The sequence below is a fragment of the Calonectris borealis genome, chromosome 3, assembly GCF_964195595.1.
Source record: "Calonectris borealis chromosome 3, bCalBor7.hap1.2, whole genome shotgun sequence".
NCBI lineage: Eukaryota > Metazoa > Chordata > Aves > Procellariiformes > Procellariidae > Calonectris > Calonectris borealis.
In genome coordinates this window covers 75,494,973-75,512,280 of record NC_134314.1, presented here as the reverse complement: position 1 = coordinate 75,512,280, position 17,308 = coordinate 75,494,973, and the positions used below count along the sequence as shown (strand labels likewise).

Genomic DNA, 17,308 nt, shown 5'->3' with positions numbered 1-17,308 from the left:
TGCTATGGATGTGACTTCCAGGTCTACTCTCCCGTTGAACCCTATGAGTTACCACGCTATTTGGAGAATCTGTATTGCCACTGCAGCAATAGAGGCAGCAAGTGGTAAATGGTAAACTGAGAGACAATTTATAAAAATGCAGCCTTCGCCACTCGTCTTCGGTCCTTTTTGAGAAGTCTTTTGCAAGTGACATGGGATAAACCTCCAAAACTTAAACTTCTGTTTAGATTCTTCTATTTAAAAAAAATGATTCTGAAATACTCAATATATATTTATTACAGAGATAAACAGCTTCCTCTTTTTTTTTTCCCCACTCTGTTCTTTGCCTTCCTTTCCTTGTTCTGGTGTTGGTCACTGTTTGTCACCAATTATCAGAACATGTAGGACTGGGTCTCAACTTTGAAGTCCCATGTGCTGCGTGTGTCTCTATGTATCTCCTGATATTAATGGTCATATATTAGGCACCATTTTTCTCCTTCATTATTTCTCTTGCCACATAGATTAAGTATGAAGGGTAAATGCATGGTGAGATGCACCATCTCAGATTAAATATTGCTCTTTATTTGAATGTATTCTATATCAGCCGAGGTAGATACATTATAAAACTGACTTTCACAGAGATGCGTCCAGAGACCGAATTACTTATTTTTGAAATTTTATGTATACGTGTTATACTAAATAGTGTTTGTCATAAAGGAGCAGCTTTTAAACATGCTACGCTTATTTTCTTTCTAGTTGATTCTTTAATGATGCAGACAGCTGGCAGAGACTCGGTCACAACCTTGATCTCTGTGTGATCTTTATAAACAATTCCTCTTTCCATTCTTGAAGTTTTCTCAATCGTCCTACTTATTCTCCCCATCCTATTATATGCCATGGATGATTTTTTCCATTTCATTTTGGTGTATAAAAGTAACAGGAGTTTTTCAAGCACCGGGTGCAGAATAAAGATGACTAAGTAATTAAATACTACAGGAGCTGCTGATTGGCACATAAAGCTACAATGTGATAAACTGATATGAGTTACAGTAATGTGCGTCTTTACTTCCTTGAAAGAGTGCATAATGAGACCTGATTTAAATATGTTCTGTTTTTAAGAAACATCCCATGTGTTTTCTTTTAAATTACCTTTGCCTTCATCTGTTGGAACTGTTAAGCCGATCTGCTCCTTGAAATATTCTATACAAGCCTGCACAATTCAAAAGAGGAAGAAAGAGGCTGTAAATCAACAGTGCATAATTTTGGAAGCCCACTTACTATGCTCGAAAAATAATTTTAAGATGCAGTTGAAGGAAATAGGTGCTTACAGGATACACTAAACAGTGTAAAAATTCATGAAGAGCAAAAGCTTTTCTAGCTTTCTAATTTTTCAAGAGTGGAAAAGGCTTCAGCTACAAAGTATTCCCAACAGAAATTTTAGAAGGCCTTGGTTTAGGCAAATTCCTTGTCTATATATTCAGACAGTAAGTTAAAAAATGCTAGCTTGTAAGAAGAGATAGTTTTTATGTGAGAAACAATAAGCATCTCTTAACAAAGAGAGGGCAAATGGGTTAGATTATCATGATATAACAATAAATGGTATATAATTTCCAAAGTTATAGTGGGAAAAACATATGTTTCACAGTTAGGGAAAGAGGACCAAATCAAAATGGAGAGTAAATCATTGGCTAATGGTTGTAGATTAGGGAGCTACCACTTCTTTGTTCTCTTCCCTGAGAGGGGAGGATTGTGTTAGTGGGGTCCTGGATTACTCTGCTATAGTCAAGTAACTTGAAGGATGTCCCTCATACCTGCAGAATGAATGCTGTGATGCTGTCCATAGTTGTTGTTTTGTGTGATGCCGCATAAAACATTTCAAAAGTGTAGTTTTGTGAGCCCCTGTCCATCTACCAGTGAAAGAATTCTTTCAGGTCGTACAGGAGGATTTTTAAAATTATTCTTGGCTAGTATTATTTAAGGTCAGCTCTGAAAACTGTTTGTGTTGACACTGCATCAGCACACCAGATTTTAGGTTTACAGGGTTTTTTTCCCTTCTTCTATAAGAATCAAGAATGTTTAAAATTAGTGCTGGTTTCTCCAGGAGTCTTTAAAAATCCATGTCCTGGTTTATGTAGGAAATAAGAATGAATTTGCAAATGCAATAAAACTGTTGGAAGCATAGACGTTGGATTTGGTAGTCTGTGACCTGTCAGATTACTGAGGGAAGTGAAGCTTGCATTTTAAACTATTACCTACAGTATACAGTAATTGTACAATTTGGAATTGTAGTATGAAATATGGTGGTATGAATTGCTGCCAAAGTTGCATACATCCCCTTTTTGTATAACCAACGTAGCTTTAAAATATCATTGTACTTTTATAAATATAAAGGAGCATCGTGGGGAAAATAATTGTGCTACCTGTGTGCTCAGCGTTCACATTTTCATTTTGCGTTCACATCTACATACCCAACAGGGCTCAAAAAATACTTGCATCCATGTGTTTGCCTTATTAGAGGACAGTTTCAGTGACAAGTTTTGAGATGCATCTCTTAAGTCTTTTGCCATACCTTCACTTACTATTTATTTAATCTATACCAAAACTCTAGTATTAATTTTCTCCTAATTTTCCCCCAGAAGAGTATAGGTAGCTCCAGGGAAAGAATTCTCCCTCTATCAGAATCTGTGCTACACTCAAAGCTGTACAAATGCCTTAACTATTTTAGTTGTTAACAACAAACAACGGGGAATGAAGTGACACAGTAATATACTTCTCTACTGAAAGAGGTGCATCCATTCTGAGTAGCTATTGGGGAGATATCTTTTGCAAAACTAAATAAAACACAAAAATACATGATTGCACTTCTTAATATATACAAATCTTTAATACAAGAATCAAATTCAGTATTGCAGGTTTTATGTTCCTTGCTGGGCTTTTTATGACTTACTTTTACTCTGTAGTGTTCTTGTGGATGTGATTTTTCCAATGAAATCTTTCTTCAGTCCACTCAAGACAAATGATATTTGAGCTCGAGATTAGATTTGTAAGTGGGTTTCTTTTTGTTCTGTTGCAGGCAGGTTTGACTGGAAGGACAAGAGGGTATTATTGATATATGTGGTTATTCTTGCATCTTGTACTCTCATTGCTATTCTTGTTTACTGGCAGAAAGAGACAGGTAGGGAGATCTATCGAGTATTGCTAAGAAACAAGGAATAAAGTTATGCAAGTCTGAGTGACTGTTCCAAAAATTATTTTTGCATCTGTGGCATAAGGAAAAAATGTGTAAACCATTATGTAAGAAGTCTGTGGTGTGCTCAAGATACTCTTCTTTACTACTAAATTATTTCAATATTATTATTTCATGTGCAAGGTTTCTTCCATGCTGGAAGATTTCTTTGTCAAGATATATTAATAAGCAATGCCATGGATGACTTAGAGTTCATGAGCCAAAGTCTTAAAATCTTTGTGTTGTCAACCTCAGTTTGAACAGCTTCAGTGGCTGGGATGGTGGAGGGGGGCAGAGAATTAAATCCAAGGTCTCTTAGGTCAAATTTGACTGAAGATTTATTGAGGATGATCAGGAGAAATTGATGAACACAATACGTGAAGGTAAACAGGAGAGAGACAGCAAAAGAGAGAGATCTCTAGATATTTCTAACTGCTGAAATTTCTTCGTAGCCTCAAAATCTGTCATAGCCTCCTTTTTCTTGTATGCTTTGGAAATAGTTGGGAAATTGCATGGAGGAAAAAAAGAATTTTAGAAAGATTCTAGAAAGACTTCCTACTTGACACATGAAGTAAAGTAATCACCCCTCAATTTCTGACAAAATCTTTGAAGTTAATAGTTAAGGTTGTATTTTAATGATGTATCCACACAGGCTCTACTAACCAAAAGCTTTTTAAATGGGTAATTTTTGAGCCTTAATTGCACAATAGTGATAACAGCTTCCTCTCTTCCTTCTTTCCTGAAACAAATTCCTGCGTAGAGAATGTTTTCATGATTTGTAAAATATGGATGATTTTGAAGAGTCTTATTCTAATGTGTGCTATCTGAAATTAAAATTTGAAGGGATTCTTGGATTCTTCAGGAATGTTGCTTTTACAATTTTCCAGTAATAATTTTTTTTTCTTTTTACGAAGTAGGGCTTGGTTTTTAAATTACAATTTTTGTTTCTTGTTAAACATAGTATATACTGAATCCTACAAAGAACAGGGCTTATTCTTCTTATTGTTATTGTTGCTATACAAAAACATGTAGAGGTACCACTGTTCTGAAGAGTGTTTTGTATAAAGACAATAGTTAATGGTTACTGAAGGTAGGACTATATAATGCAAGTTCCTGAATGTAATGGAGGTTAGCATATTTTCAGTGATTAGTTTTTGTTGGGTTTTGGTTTTTTTATTTAATTTGGAGCAGAAGTAGAGTGAGAAGGAATGGAAGGATTTGGGAAGATGAGGAGGATAAAGGAATAAAGTGGGGCAGAAGGGGGGGAAAAATAACATCTTGCCTCCTGCTGAGCTGAAGTCAAGAGGTTTTTGTGTTTGTGGCATCAAGAGACTTACTGAAGAGAAGGATAAGGTAGCATTTGTGAGACTTTCATGGTAACTGTTTTTCACAATTTTCAGTAGTGGAAAGCACTCGTTTTGTCATATAATGTTGTGAACTAACTGCTTTTCTTGTGCTGGAATGGGGCCTGAGCAGATTGTGTCATCAAAATAAGCCTTGATTTTGTAATTAGAGCTAAAAAATATCTTGCAAAAATTAAGCATAGCACTTTAATAATGTTTAAAGTATCTTCTTTTGTGTTTCTATTGGTAGAAAGTAATACAAATAAAATAAGCAAAGCAGTTTCCTTCTAGGTGGACAGATTTATACTTTAAAAATTGAATGGAAGAAAATGCTTTATAAGAAACATTACAGCTGACTACTTATGAATGCTTTTTTAAAAAAAGGATGGTTACACTTAACCCTTTAAAAAAATCATAATTGCTGGAGAACAAAATATCGTGAAACTCACTTCCATTAGCATGAAAACATCTTAAAGAAAAGTTGATTTTTTTTTTTTTCTGTATATAAGGCTCAATTGTTTCTGCATAATAAGGCTCAAAATATTTTTGGCTAATTTGAAGGATGTTTTTTCAGAATGTATTCTCATCAGAAAAGTTCTGGTTACATATCTTCTAAGTTTTAAAAATATTAATAAATAGACACAAATAAGAGGTAGCATTTTCTAAGGAATGTAAAGTACTTTTGCAATTCTTTTTAGCAGTTGTGAAATTATCGTCTGAAATTTCAGTAGATGCAATTTTTAGTTATTCTAGCTATGAAAAAAGAAAAAAATAGTCTGTTGTAGTAATCTACTATATATTAGCAATCCCATTAATAGCAATAAACCCTTTAATTTTACTTTTTTTTCAGAAGTTGAATGTAGTAGTTTCAGTTTTTGTTAGGTGAATGTTTTCAAAACCTACCATCACCATCTTTCTTGTGTTCAATTCTTCAAGTCAATTCTATAAAAATTACCCTTCTAGCCTTAATTAATTTCTTGCCTTTTCTGTTTTGTAAAATTTACATTTTATCTTGCCGTCTGAATGACATGTTGGCTATTCCTCACTAACCAGACAGGTCTGGTCAGAGAGGTGAAAACAGAGAAAATGATATAGTACCTGCTGTTCACAAGATCAAGTTACAAATGGCATTCTTCCTTCCCTTCCCAAAAGGCACTGAGGCATGAACTGAAGGATAAAGAGCAAACCGTTCTCAATGCTGTGGACCAGGCACGAGTTTTCCTTGCTGACCAACCAATTGAGGGGCCTGAGGAACCAAGAAGGAGCCTGCATTCAAAAACAGGTCAGAAAATACTCTCTTCCAGGAATGGTTAAAAGGAAAGAAAAAGGACTTACATGTCTCTAGTACATATTTTATATCCCAATTACTTGATTAGACTTCAGAATTTTCCAAACCACATCCTGATTGCTTTCATTTCTCCTCACAGAGGCCCCCGTGCAGCCCCCGCTGCCGGCAGTGGGCACCTGCACCCCGCACAGAGCGGTGTTGCACTTTCTGTAGATTAATAGACTTTCAGCCCAAAAGACATCTTTGAATCATCTGCTCTGATGTCTTATATATCACAAGCTGTTAAATTTCACCCAGGACTGAGTCTAGTAAATTTTTTTCTGACAAGTAATGCCATCGATCTCCAGAAAGCTGCACCTCTGGATTTGAAGACATCCAGACACACACGATTTCTCTTCTGATTAACCATTTTCAGTGAAGGTTGTGCATGCAGGCTTATGTTTGCTTTTAAAATGTTTATTTTTTTATTCTCTGTCAGCTTCTCGATCACTGGTATTCTCTGCAGTAGGTTAAAGTTAACTCATTAACTTCAGTGAAGTACACTTCATGTTGCTAAAGGGGAAGGAGTGTGGCTTTGGATTGTAAGCTGACAGTCTGTCTTTAAAAAAATATTGATGAGCAGTATGCAGCACTGTACAGTCATAATTTGAACATGGTTTTGGCTGCTTCTATAATATAAATAGCAAAACCTTTTTTTTTCCTAATCATAATCTCATTAATTGGAAAATCACTGTTTCTTGAGGTTAGTTCTTACCTTGTGTAATGGCAGGGGTGTTTAGGGGGGCGGGTTAGCTAACCCAAAAAGGATAGAGGTTGTAAAATTGCTTTCTATTTTCTTCAACCTCTCCCTCTCCATCCACTTCTTTCCCCCCGCCCCTACATCTTTTCATGCCAGGGAGGGCATTGTTGCAAGGACAAGGAATGAGAGAGATTTAGGAGAAAACTGATAATGAGTTTTGAACTTGACTGACCGAGACCTGTTCTAAGGACCTGTGCATACATACGTTCATTGTTACATCTAAAGAGAATATTTGTTATAGGATGCCTTATGATAATCCGCTATTGTCTATAATGTTCTTATTAATTTCAAATATATCACAAGAATGTAAAATCAGGTTATGAGCAAGCCTTGGTTTCTTCTTTCCCGTGTTGGCATTATGTTTCCCGTGTTGGCCTTCTATGGTACCATGTAGTAACTGGCACATTCAAACACAGTTCTTCAGGTTCCAAGAAACTTCCTTCTCGGTTAATTTTATCTCCTATCTGTTTTTTCTTCTGATTTCATTTTGCCATGTTTCCGTTGGGAGGCCCCATCACAAAAAAGCAAGCTTCACGTTCTTCTTGCCTTTTGAACTGCTTCAGCATCTGAGTGGAGCTGATTGATAAACCAGCAAGCCAGCTGCTGAATTTTATAGATGGACAGGATAAGGAAATTGGAAATGCTCACATTTTTAGCTTTGTTGTCACTTGTCCATGGTATAGGAGAAAACTTAGATCTAAAAATGTTAATTATAATTCTCTATGGCACAGTTACAGTTGGCTTCTTAGATCTCTGTACTGTTAGTAAGGTTACAGGCCATGGGAAACACAAAGGAAAGCAGAAATAATATTTTCTCTCCCCAGGGTTCTATGAACCGATGATACGGCTTTGCTGAAATTCTGTCCTTAAAATTCCACTGATGCAGTGAGGGAATGGAGATAATTTTTTAAGAAGATAACATAAAATAACATCCTAGCAGACTACCACAGGCCGCTACACTGATTCTCACTGCAGTAGTGGGTGTTTCCAGGAGGCTACAGTATTGTCGAAGTACTTCAGTAGCTTCTAGTTTTCTTACAGCAATCAGATTTTCCTAGCTTTGATAGCTGTTATTTGGTAGCAAAGGTTGTTGTGATAAACACATAATTTACAATTAAGTATTTACTATCTGTTATCTCCTCTTAATTGAAAGTGTAGAAAACCTCATAAATCACATCTGTGTTATAAGAGAAATATATTAATAGGTATCAGTGAATTACATGCATATACTTTATTTAAACTTGTAGACACACAACATATTCACCTGTTTCAGACATAAATAAAAGTCGAACTTCCTTCCTTCCTACCACTGAACACATTCAGATAAATTCTCTGCCATAATTTTTCCTCTTAGCAAGGAACATCTCATTGGAAATAGGCAACTTACTGTTTTCTAATGTATATAGCAGGCAGCTTTTCTATTCCTAACCACTTGTGCCTGTCCACTAGCTATCACACACCACTGGAATAGTTTTTTGTTCTCTGCTATGCAGCTGGGCTGAGTATGAAGTCTTGAGTGTGAAAATTAGAAGAAGTGCTTAGGAGAATGAAGAGGGTATAGCCCATTGGAGGTCAGTGGAATCATGCCTAGAAACTACTTACACTATTTTGAACATTGCTGTCTCTGTTTTAGTTGGAGCTCATTCACTTGTGACTTCTGAGAGTTTCTTCTTAAGATTAGAGAAATGTGCAGTTACCCATGAAAGAATCTCAAACTAAGTATCTCTCTCCTTTTCAAATAGATCTCTTAGTCACCCTACAAGTTCAGTCCACCTGGGAAGAGCCTTGAATTTCTTCCTGTAGAGTCTACGTGGTTACCTGCTTAGAGTCATATTAGTAAAGTTCAAGGAAGTTGCTTCCATTTGCTGAGTGGTGTGGAGTGCAAACTTAGAGGAGTTTTAAGCCTGAATTTTTTAACAGCTGAGTATTGGAAACAGGCTGGCCAGAGGTCATAGTGGTTAGTTTTATTATTGTTTTTTTTAGCCATGAGGACCTCAGGATATAAGCGGAGTTATATTCATTCTTGACCTGTATGCTATGTTATGGCCTGATTTTAGCTGAAACACAGGACACTTCCCAGGTGGAAGCTATGCTCTTAAAGTTTAACTGTTGCCTTGTTTTAAAGACTCCAGAAACCAGTAAAGCTTTATCTGCAAGAGAATTCTGTTATGTTACACTACTGGAAACGTGGATGACTGATGGATGTCAAAGGTTAGGACCTTGTTTAAAAGAAGATTCCTTTCTTACACTCTAGAGCAAACATAGCTCAAAAACATTGTAAATGAGCCTCAAGAAAGCAAATTGGAAATTGTAGAATATTAAACAAAAAGTGTATAGAGGAGAAAACAGGCAGAGGAAACTTGCCTAGAAGGTTCAAAAAGGTTCGGAACATGGATGCTTTAAAGTCCTGTGTTGCTGTTATAGGACGCCATCAAGTCAGGGAGCTCTATCTTTTGTGCTGCCTGACTTGTCTTTATTTTCTGGTTTTGTATTGTTTTGGAATAAAAGATGCCCCTGTTTTGTTTTGAAATGCTGTTAGGGGATGTATATCTGTCTCCTCCAGCCTTGCTGAGGAGCTACCTGCCATATGTGCTGTGCCAGAAAAAAATCTTTGAAAGAAGTAAAAGTCCTGTTACAATCTGCAGTCGCAGTGCTTTGGAAGGATTAATTCCTTGCTTACCTAGAGTAACTGGGATACAGCGGTGATAGCCTTCTCTCCATTAGTATTCTCCCTTCAACAGGAATTGGAAGAAGACATAGTAGCTTGGTGATGCTGTAACAGAACTGTTATATTTGGATTTTTCTGGGTTTGTGGCAGGAGCAGACTAAAACTGAATTCATACCTGGTTTACGTTCCTGGAGCAACACAAACTTTGGGCTTCCACTGTGCAAAAGTATTGTGAACTTACTTTGGATTACACCATTTATTACAAAATTTTTGTAATTTGTTTTTATTGAAAAGTATTATATGTGTTTTGATTATATTGACAAATTACACTGGTTATGCTGGATAAATGCATGGTTCTCAGGATTGCTGTAATCTTCTTTAGTTTTCTGGAGATAGATGCTATGGGACAACTTAATTATCTCTTTTAACTAGAAGCTATTTTCTCTTTGTTTGTCCTTCTGTGTCTTCCCCACCAGCACCTACTGGGAAATACTAACAACCATTATTAAAGGATATGTATATTTGCTAGCATTGTTCCCATTTGTCTTTATCTGGAGCCCATACTCTGGGCCCTTTCCAGAAGTACTCATCGTACATGAGGTTAACAGCTTTCATTTTCTCTGCTTTCGCAATTCTGTCTTCTGCAGAGGAAAGGTAATTTGTCTTTTCCTGCAGAGACTTTCTTCATTCATTCTTTATTTAATTACATTTCTTTGTTTTAAAAACTTTCGATTTTGATAGAAGAAAACCTAAATGGGCTAAGATGAAAATGACTGTGCTTTTTCTTTGTTTTAACTACATATGCAATAGATGTTTGAATAGGAGAAAAAGGTGACATACTGGGTTATGCTTGCGTGGTTGGGTGCTTGGAGTCTGACTAATTGCTACGTTTCCACATTAAGTAGTTGCTGCTTATTCTTTAAACTTCCTATTCCCATCCCATCAGAACTAAGTTTTCTGTCCAGATTGTTAGAAACCCAGAGAATGCTTTCACTGGAGCGATGCTAAAGACTTCATCATGCAACGATAGCACTGCTTTTGGTGGTTCTGCTTAGGAGTTTAACAATGTGCCATTGTGTCTGTTCAAATGCTCTGAAAGTGTTCACAATGATTACAGTGCTGTGTCACCCATTGTTTTTTGCTTCAAAGATTGATTGAACCAAGGAAGAGACAACGTTTGACATAATGGGAGTGGGAGGGGGCATGAAGTCAGCTCCAGTTCTAGTATATTTTATTAAGAATATAGCAAAAGTGAAAGGAAATTAATGTAATTATGGCAAGATAGAAAGAGATCACTAGTTCAAGTCCACATAATGAGGATTAAGCAAAGTTGCTTAGAATCAAAACTGCTAGAGCCAGGAATAGTTTAAGAGATCTAAAATAAATTCTTAAGCAAGAAGAATTTTCTTCACTGATAACTTTTCCTGGGTCGGTATTCTCCATATATGTAAGCACGTAAGGAAGCTATATGCTGTAAAGTTCAGGCTTGAAAGTTTTCCTTCTGTGGCACTCTGTCTTTGCTACAGACACGGAAAAGCTGTTGGTGCTTTCATTGCTTTGTTTGTGACAAAAAGTGCTTATTAAAATCAAGTTTTTTCCACTACAGAAGCAGACTTTTTTTCTGCTCTTTCTCCCTGACTGCAAGGTCAGTTCATATCTTTCCTCTCTGGTAAACAGATGGTCCAGTGAATATAGGCTTTTCTTACTTTCTGAGCAGCTGCTGAAGTGGAGATAATGTAATAAGCACGATAAAAAAAATAAAAAGGGGGGGGGGGAAGCTGATAATTGAGAAGACTTTATATAATGTGGGGACAAAAAAGCAACAACCCCTGTACAGCGTTTTTTCACAGCAAAAAGGACTGTGCCTGCCGGTGTGTGTAATGACAGACTGGTGAAAAAAATTCCAAACTCACAGAAGAAAGTTCTCACTGTTAAGACATTTTTGTGAGGTTTACAATTCTATACTATGCAACCAGTATCTTGGAGAATGTGTTATCTGTTTGAAAAAAAGTACTGTGTTGCTCATTAATAAGTTGGGTTTTCACGGTGGAAAACATGAAGTTATACAAGATGTGTTTCTCTCTTAAATGAACAGATACTGAATGGTTTTATAGCTCATAAAAATGTGTGGTTTGCTTTATTTCCCTAGTAAATGTCTTTTTAGGGCAAGTTTACAAGCACTTCCAAGGCTTTTGTAAAATAAAGCAGTCTTGCAATGAATTAATACTCTTCAAATAAAATATGCGACAGATACCCTTGCACAATGACACTGATTTGATAAACAGTCTTAAAAGATGTTTCAGTTTTCAGTTCTGTTGGGATACTTGTATCACCCCAGTCAATCTGGAATTTTTTTCCCTCCCAAAATATGTGACCAGTCTATCATGAGTAAAGCTGCCTTGTTTCAGCTGGCCAGACAAATAAAGTCAGGCTGTTGTTCCCCTCTTCTATTCCCATTTATTGCTCCAGCCACTTTTTTTCTTACCGCTTCTACTGGAGCGAGAGGCAGTCATTGAATCTGTTGTGTCAGTACCTTTATGGACAACCAAAAAGTTCTGCAAGATTTTCAGCTCTTGCTAAAGCTTTCAGCATGTTCATTTTAAATGACCTGCTAATAATCTAGTTTAGAACTCTTAAGCCCTTCCAACTTTCTACTCTTTTATGCAGAATTGGTGGGTTTTGGCTCTGATAACAGGTAAAGGATGATGCAAGCACATGATGTTGGATAAAAATGACATATTGCAGCTTTGCATATATGTAACTTCTACTTAGTCCCGTTTCTGCGTATAATGTCCCCTATATTCACATGTTCAGGATGCCAACAAAGGAGGCTTCTTCCACTGGGTCTGCAATTTTCTGTCCCCTTTCAACAAAGCTCAGTATTCTTTTTCCTTGTGTAAAGTTTTCCAGCTCTGGATGATCCCTTAATCTTCATTTGAAGTCCTGCAGGTTTTTCTTCTGAGGCCTGGCTGTCCTCAACCTATAGTTGTCACATAGGATATCATAGGATACCGCAACCTATGAGGTATCCTATGATACTGAACTCTGCCACTAGGTGCAACTTTCCTGCATGCTGCAATTTAGCTTGGCTTCTAGATTGTTCACGGTTCCTTTGTCACTGGACTGTAGTGGATTCTCATTCATTCATCAATAGTATATTATTATTCTTAATGGTGAATAATTCCAAAATTACATTCAGTAACAACTTCTTTGATATCTTTACATAAGCAATTTGTACCTGTTTTTCCTTTAAAACAACAGTTTTTATCTGAAAGGGTTTTTTGCTTAGAACTTAAGCTTTATTTCTTTTCTTTTTTCTAAAATCTGTTGCAAAGCTTTGGGTAAAGACCATCCCAGAACTGTGTTGTCCTATGATTTAGTTTATTCTACTGTGTATTGCTGGAATTCCAGAGACAAGGTACAATTTATCACAGCCTGTCTTTGGTCTTCATCTGTACTCTGGTCTGTCAGTATTGCAAATTGTGGGTTACTGCCATGTCTTTATACCCCAGAGCTACATACATGATTTATATCCCTTCGCATTTAGTTAAGCATTACAGGTTTTTGTCACAACTGTTCCTCCCCAAATTCCTCTTCTCAAATACCCGCTTGCCACTGCAGTATCCCTAAGCCTGGCTAGCCTCTGCCTTTGCACGCAGAGTGCACGTGAAGAATGCTCTTGTGTGATAGTGTATGACACCCAGCAAGTCACTGAAATGTATTGGTAAGCTCAAAATTTCTTTTGTCCCTCTCAGCTCCACTCTTTCTTCAAATGGCTCTCTGTTTTTTAAAAGAGCTTTTCTAATTCTAGAAGGCAAAACATGCTCTGCAACCTACAGCCTAGGTACTTGTCTCCCTTCCTTTGGTGATGTTGGCTTTTGTTGATTGTCCTTGCCTCCCATTCTCCTTTGGTTACCGTTGGTAGTACTTTTTTCTCCTGTGTAACCACTTCTTAGCAAGTTGACTTGTGCTTTTGGGCAACACTTGGTCATTTGGCAACCTCCTCTCGCCCATATATGCTGGTCTGGTATTTGTAGTCTAGCATGTATCAAGACTACTATGTGCTAACAAGATTTGAAAAAACTTCAAAAAATAATAAACAAATATGTGGAATTGGTGGGCAGAAACTCTGTTTTTGATCCAAACAACTCTCTGTTACTTTTACATCTGGGAAAAATGTGCCTGCCTTTCTCAGCAACAAATTGAATGTATTCTAATGATTTATTTTGTATTAATTACTTGCAGTGTGCTTTCCTGTATTGGGTGCTATGGAACAATAGTTACATCACTAGAGGCATAGTGAGAGAACTTTTACAACTGTAACAGTGCATTTACTTTGACATTCATCTAGCCTTCAAAAAGCACAAAGCTTCTTCCCCCCCATTTTTTGTATGTTCCCCTCTCGCCCTCCTCCCCCAAGTTAGCAACTCCAAGCGTTGCAAGTTATAATGATTTTAAAGATGGTATATCACTAGATGGAAGATTGTATGTCTCATTTGACTTGTGACAAAAATGGTGCTTTCATCTTTGCATGGTTGTGTGTAATTTATTCATAGACAACACTTGAATTTTAATCACAAGAATACTGTGATAAACCTTTTCCAAGGGTTTTACATAGGAGTGAATAGGAGGCCAGTTGGCTTAACTTCAATGTATGCCATGTCTCTTCCCATTCTTTCGTTCTCTGGTTTCTGTATTGTATCAAGTTTCCTCTGCTTGCTTCTCTGCCTGCAGAAACCTCAAGGTTGTTATGTAGAAGGCGAATCCTCTGAGACTGGCTTTGTTTGTTTGTCATTACTGAAGCAACTCTTCCCTAGTGAAGGAAGATACCTGTGACTTTTTTCAGCTCCTCTGAGCAGCAGGACCTGCTGGGGATGTCTTAGGGTTTTCTTTTTAGCTTTCTGACTGTCTGGGTCTTGCTCAGTCTCAAATTGAAGACCCAGGAAAGGCAGCATGTTCTTTTATTGATGGGCCACCTGACTGGTTTGCAGAAATCATCTGTTGTGGAGAAGAGATAAGTCACCAGCTGACTCAGTTCTTGTTGTCAAAGAGGGCTGAGGCATGTCTATGGTTTGGAGTTCTGTCTGATGTCTTGCAGACTTACCAGGGACTGCGGACTTAAATATAAGCAATTTACTGAAATAATCAGTGTCGTCTCCTGTGAACTACGTCCTGAGGTTGTGTGTGTGCCCACTTTGGCTTTGCTTATTCAGTGGCAGCTGGTCTTTGCTAACATGAATGGGATTTCCATGGTTGCTGGGTTGCATGGAATTTAGACACGTAAGCCTGAAATTTGTGAGAAATAGTTCACCATAAGCTTGACTCTTCTTCAGTCAACAGGTTCATTGAACATTTTTAGATTTGCAAAACCTATTTAAAACAGCTTTGGTGTTAACACAGAAAAATGGATGTATAGCTGCAGAACAGCTCACCCTACTCAGTACACCTTGGTTTTTACTAGCGAATGGAAAAGAGGAGGCATCCTGGGGGTAGGGTGAAAGGTGGTGGTAAGTGATCCAGGAACAAAGCACTGTTCTTGTTCTTGCTACGTGAAATGGTCCCTAGGTTCCCTATTGCAGTTTCCAGTAGGGAAGAATGATCTTTTATTTCCTCCCCCTGAGCCTCCAAAAATAACAAATCAGCAGTAAGCTGCCTTTGCTTTGCAGATATCATAATACACGGAAGTCAGGAATAGTTTCCTGTCTTCTGATCAAGCTTTATTTTGTCGTCAGGAGTGATTAAGGTTTATTTCACTTACGGCAAGGTGGACTTTCTTCTGTCTTGTACCCACTGAAATAAATTATCAGTTGACTCTGGACTTACTGACTGTCTTGAGCGTGTACCTCGAGCTCTGTCTGTTTAACTAGACATGAACAAGAATAAAAATAAACAGTGTAACTTTTCTTTCCCTCTGCAGAGTTGACCCCTGAGGAGAAAGCCATGAGGATTGCCAAAGCTATGCGTAAGCAGTCATCAGAGGTAAAAGAGAAATGGGAGAATCTAAATGCCAGTGCCAGTATCTGGCAGAAGCAAGTGGACAAAGCATTAGAAAAACTGAAAGACTTGCAGTGTGCCATGGATGACCTCGATGCTGACTTGAAGGAGGCTGAAAACGTGAGGAATGGCTGGAAACCTGTGGGAGACTTGCTCATAGATTCATTACCAGATCACATTGAGAAAACTACAGTAAGTGTGGAACTCCTGGGAAGTATTTAGCCTGTGTGAGAGTCAGACCCCTCCATTCTTCTACCCCTAGTCACGTTAGATATGTATACTTAAATTCTCATGTACAGTTTAAAGTGCTCTTTAAATACTAGATCTGAGGTCTCAAAGAAAGTCCAGTGCTGTACCACATTCGCTGTGTCAGCTGTGATTGCATAAGCACATGTGATCAGCACACTACAGATGTGTACGGAATATAACATTCATTAAATGAAAAAAAATTGTGTTCTAGGATTTAAATATTTTCCTCCTAGAAATACTGTCTAATCCATAGTCAGGCCACAGGTGTGTTTGGAGCTTTGCCTAGGCACTGGAGTATGAGTGAGCTGAGTCAGTTATCATCCCGACAGTTGACAGTAGGCTCCCTTCTTTTTTGTAGTGGTGAGCTGTCAGATCTGTTTGTCCATCATGTATAGCTTTCTTCTTAGAAAAACATTTAGAGCTCTTTCAGTCATACAGAAGTATATACATAGTTTTAATTTCTGTTCCTTAACTTTCACAAACTTCATAGGTTTATTGTCCATTTTAGCTTGTATGAGTGAAAATTTGCATTTGCTTTTATTTTAGCCTGGCTTCTCTTCAGAATTATTTCAAAGTGAAGAACACTTACTACTGTATAACATTCTCATGGGCATACCGGTTCTTGCAGCCAGGGTTCCAGGCCACCCATGCAAGGCTCAGCACCCCAAGGCATGGCTGCTCATGATGGATAGTAGTTGTCCCCTGCTTAGCTGCATGGGTTGGGTAGGGACCCAGTAATGCAGAGCTCCCCAAAGAAGGAATACTTTCTGATAACTAACATTGTCCAGGAAAGCTGACTAGAAACAGCACAGTGCTTGGGGGAGTGCCTGAATATCAGGGATTCCAGGAGAACATGTGGGTATACCCATGTAGGTAGAGGAAGTTGCTGTTTCTGGCAAATATAGCAGTTATCACCAAGCTTCTCTTTCACAAACACAACTTTCTGGTTTTTAAACTGAAGAATGAATATGGCAGAACATTAGAGGACCCTGGGGTGATGTACCTGACCATCCATGTTTTCAGCATGGGACGCTGGTGTTAGAAGAATGAAGGGCCACGGGCTGCAACCAGTTTTCTGCAAATACTCTCTATGTATACACAGCCTGTGGACTCATGAAATTAACACAGGACTGCATTATTTCACATATATCAATGTAAACATCCTCATTCTCCAAATTTTGTTGTTACTTTCAGGTTTAATGGAACCAAAATCTTTAAAACAAAGGCAATCAAAGCTGATTTATATCCAGACTGCTGTTGATTTGAGAAGTAATGCATCTCCTCCTCTCCTCTTACATTTTAATATAGGTACTAAAGCAAGCACTAAGATGCTGATGCTGAATAGCTCTTTGTTCTCATGTTAAGAAGTGATTTGTGATATCTTGATGGCTTTTTCTGTAAAGAAGCATAAAGCAGTCTTTTAGATTTTCATGGCTGTGGAAAAACTGAAACATCTGCTGAAGTAATAGGGGCCTGCTGCCTGTCCAGAAGCCAAACGCTTCTTTCTTGCCAGTAGGTGCCTTCTGTTCCTGGGCCTGATGAGAGAGATTTTGAAGGGATGTAAATAATTGAATTGTCCAAAGAAAATCTTTTTTCCAGTTGTTTTTGGCTTGTTTCATGATGTTTAATCAAGCTGTTTATAGGATTGAATAATTAACTGCTCACAGCAAGAAAGACATTCGATGCATCTTTTCAACTGTAACTAAAACTTGCATTAATTTTGTCTTAATACTGTATTTAGTTCCGTTTGATTTCCATTTTT

General features: G+C 37.6%; 1 protein-coding gene across 8 annotated transcripts in view; it reads left to right on the top strand.

Annotated features, from left to right (window-relative positions):
- The window catches only part of UTRN (utrophin), a 275,914-nt gene that overhangs the window by 174,449 nt on the left and 84,157 nt on the right, over positions 1-17,308 (top strand). For all 8 annotated transcript variants that reach the window (XM_075146239.1, XM_075146238.1, XM_075146237.1 and 5 more), the window contains 2 exons: positions 5,701-5,830; positions 15,221-15,489. In XM_075146239.1, coding sequence (XP_075002340.1) covers positions 5,701-5,830; positions 15,221-15,489 — 399 coding nt within the window. The remainder of the gene's footprint in view (positions 1-5,700; positions 5,831-15,220; positions 15,490-17,308) is intronic.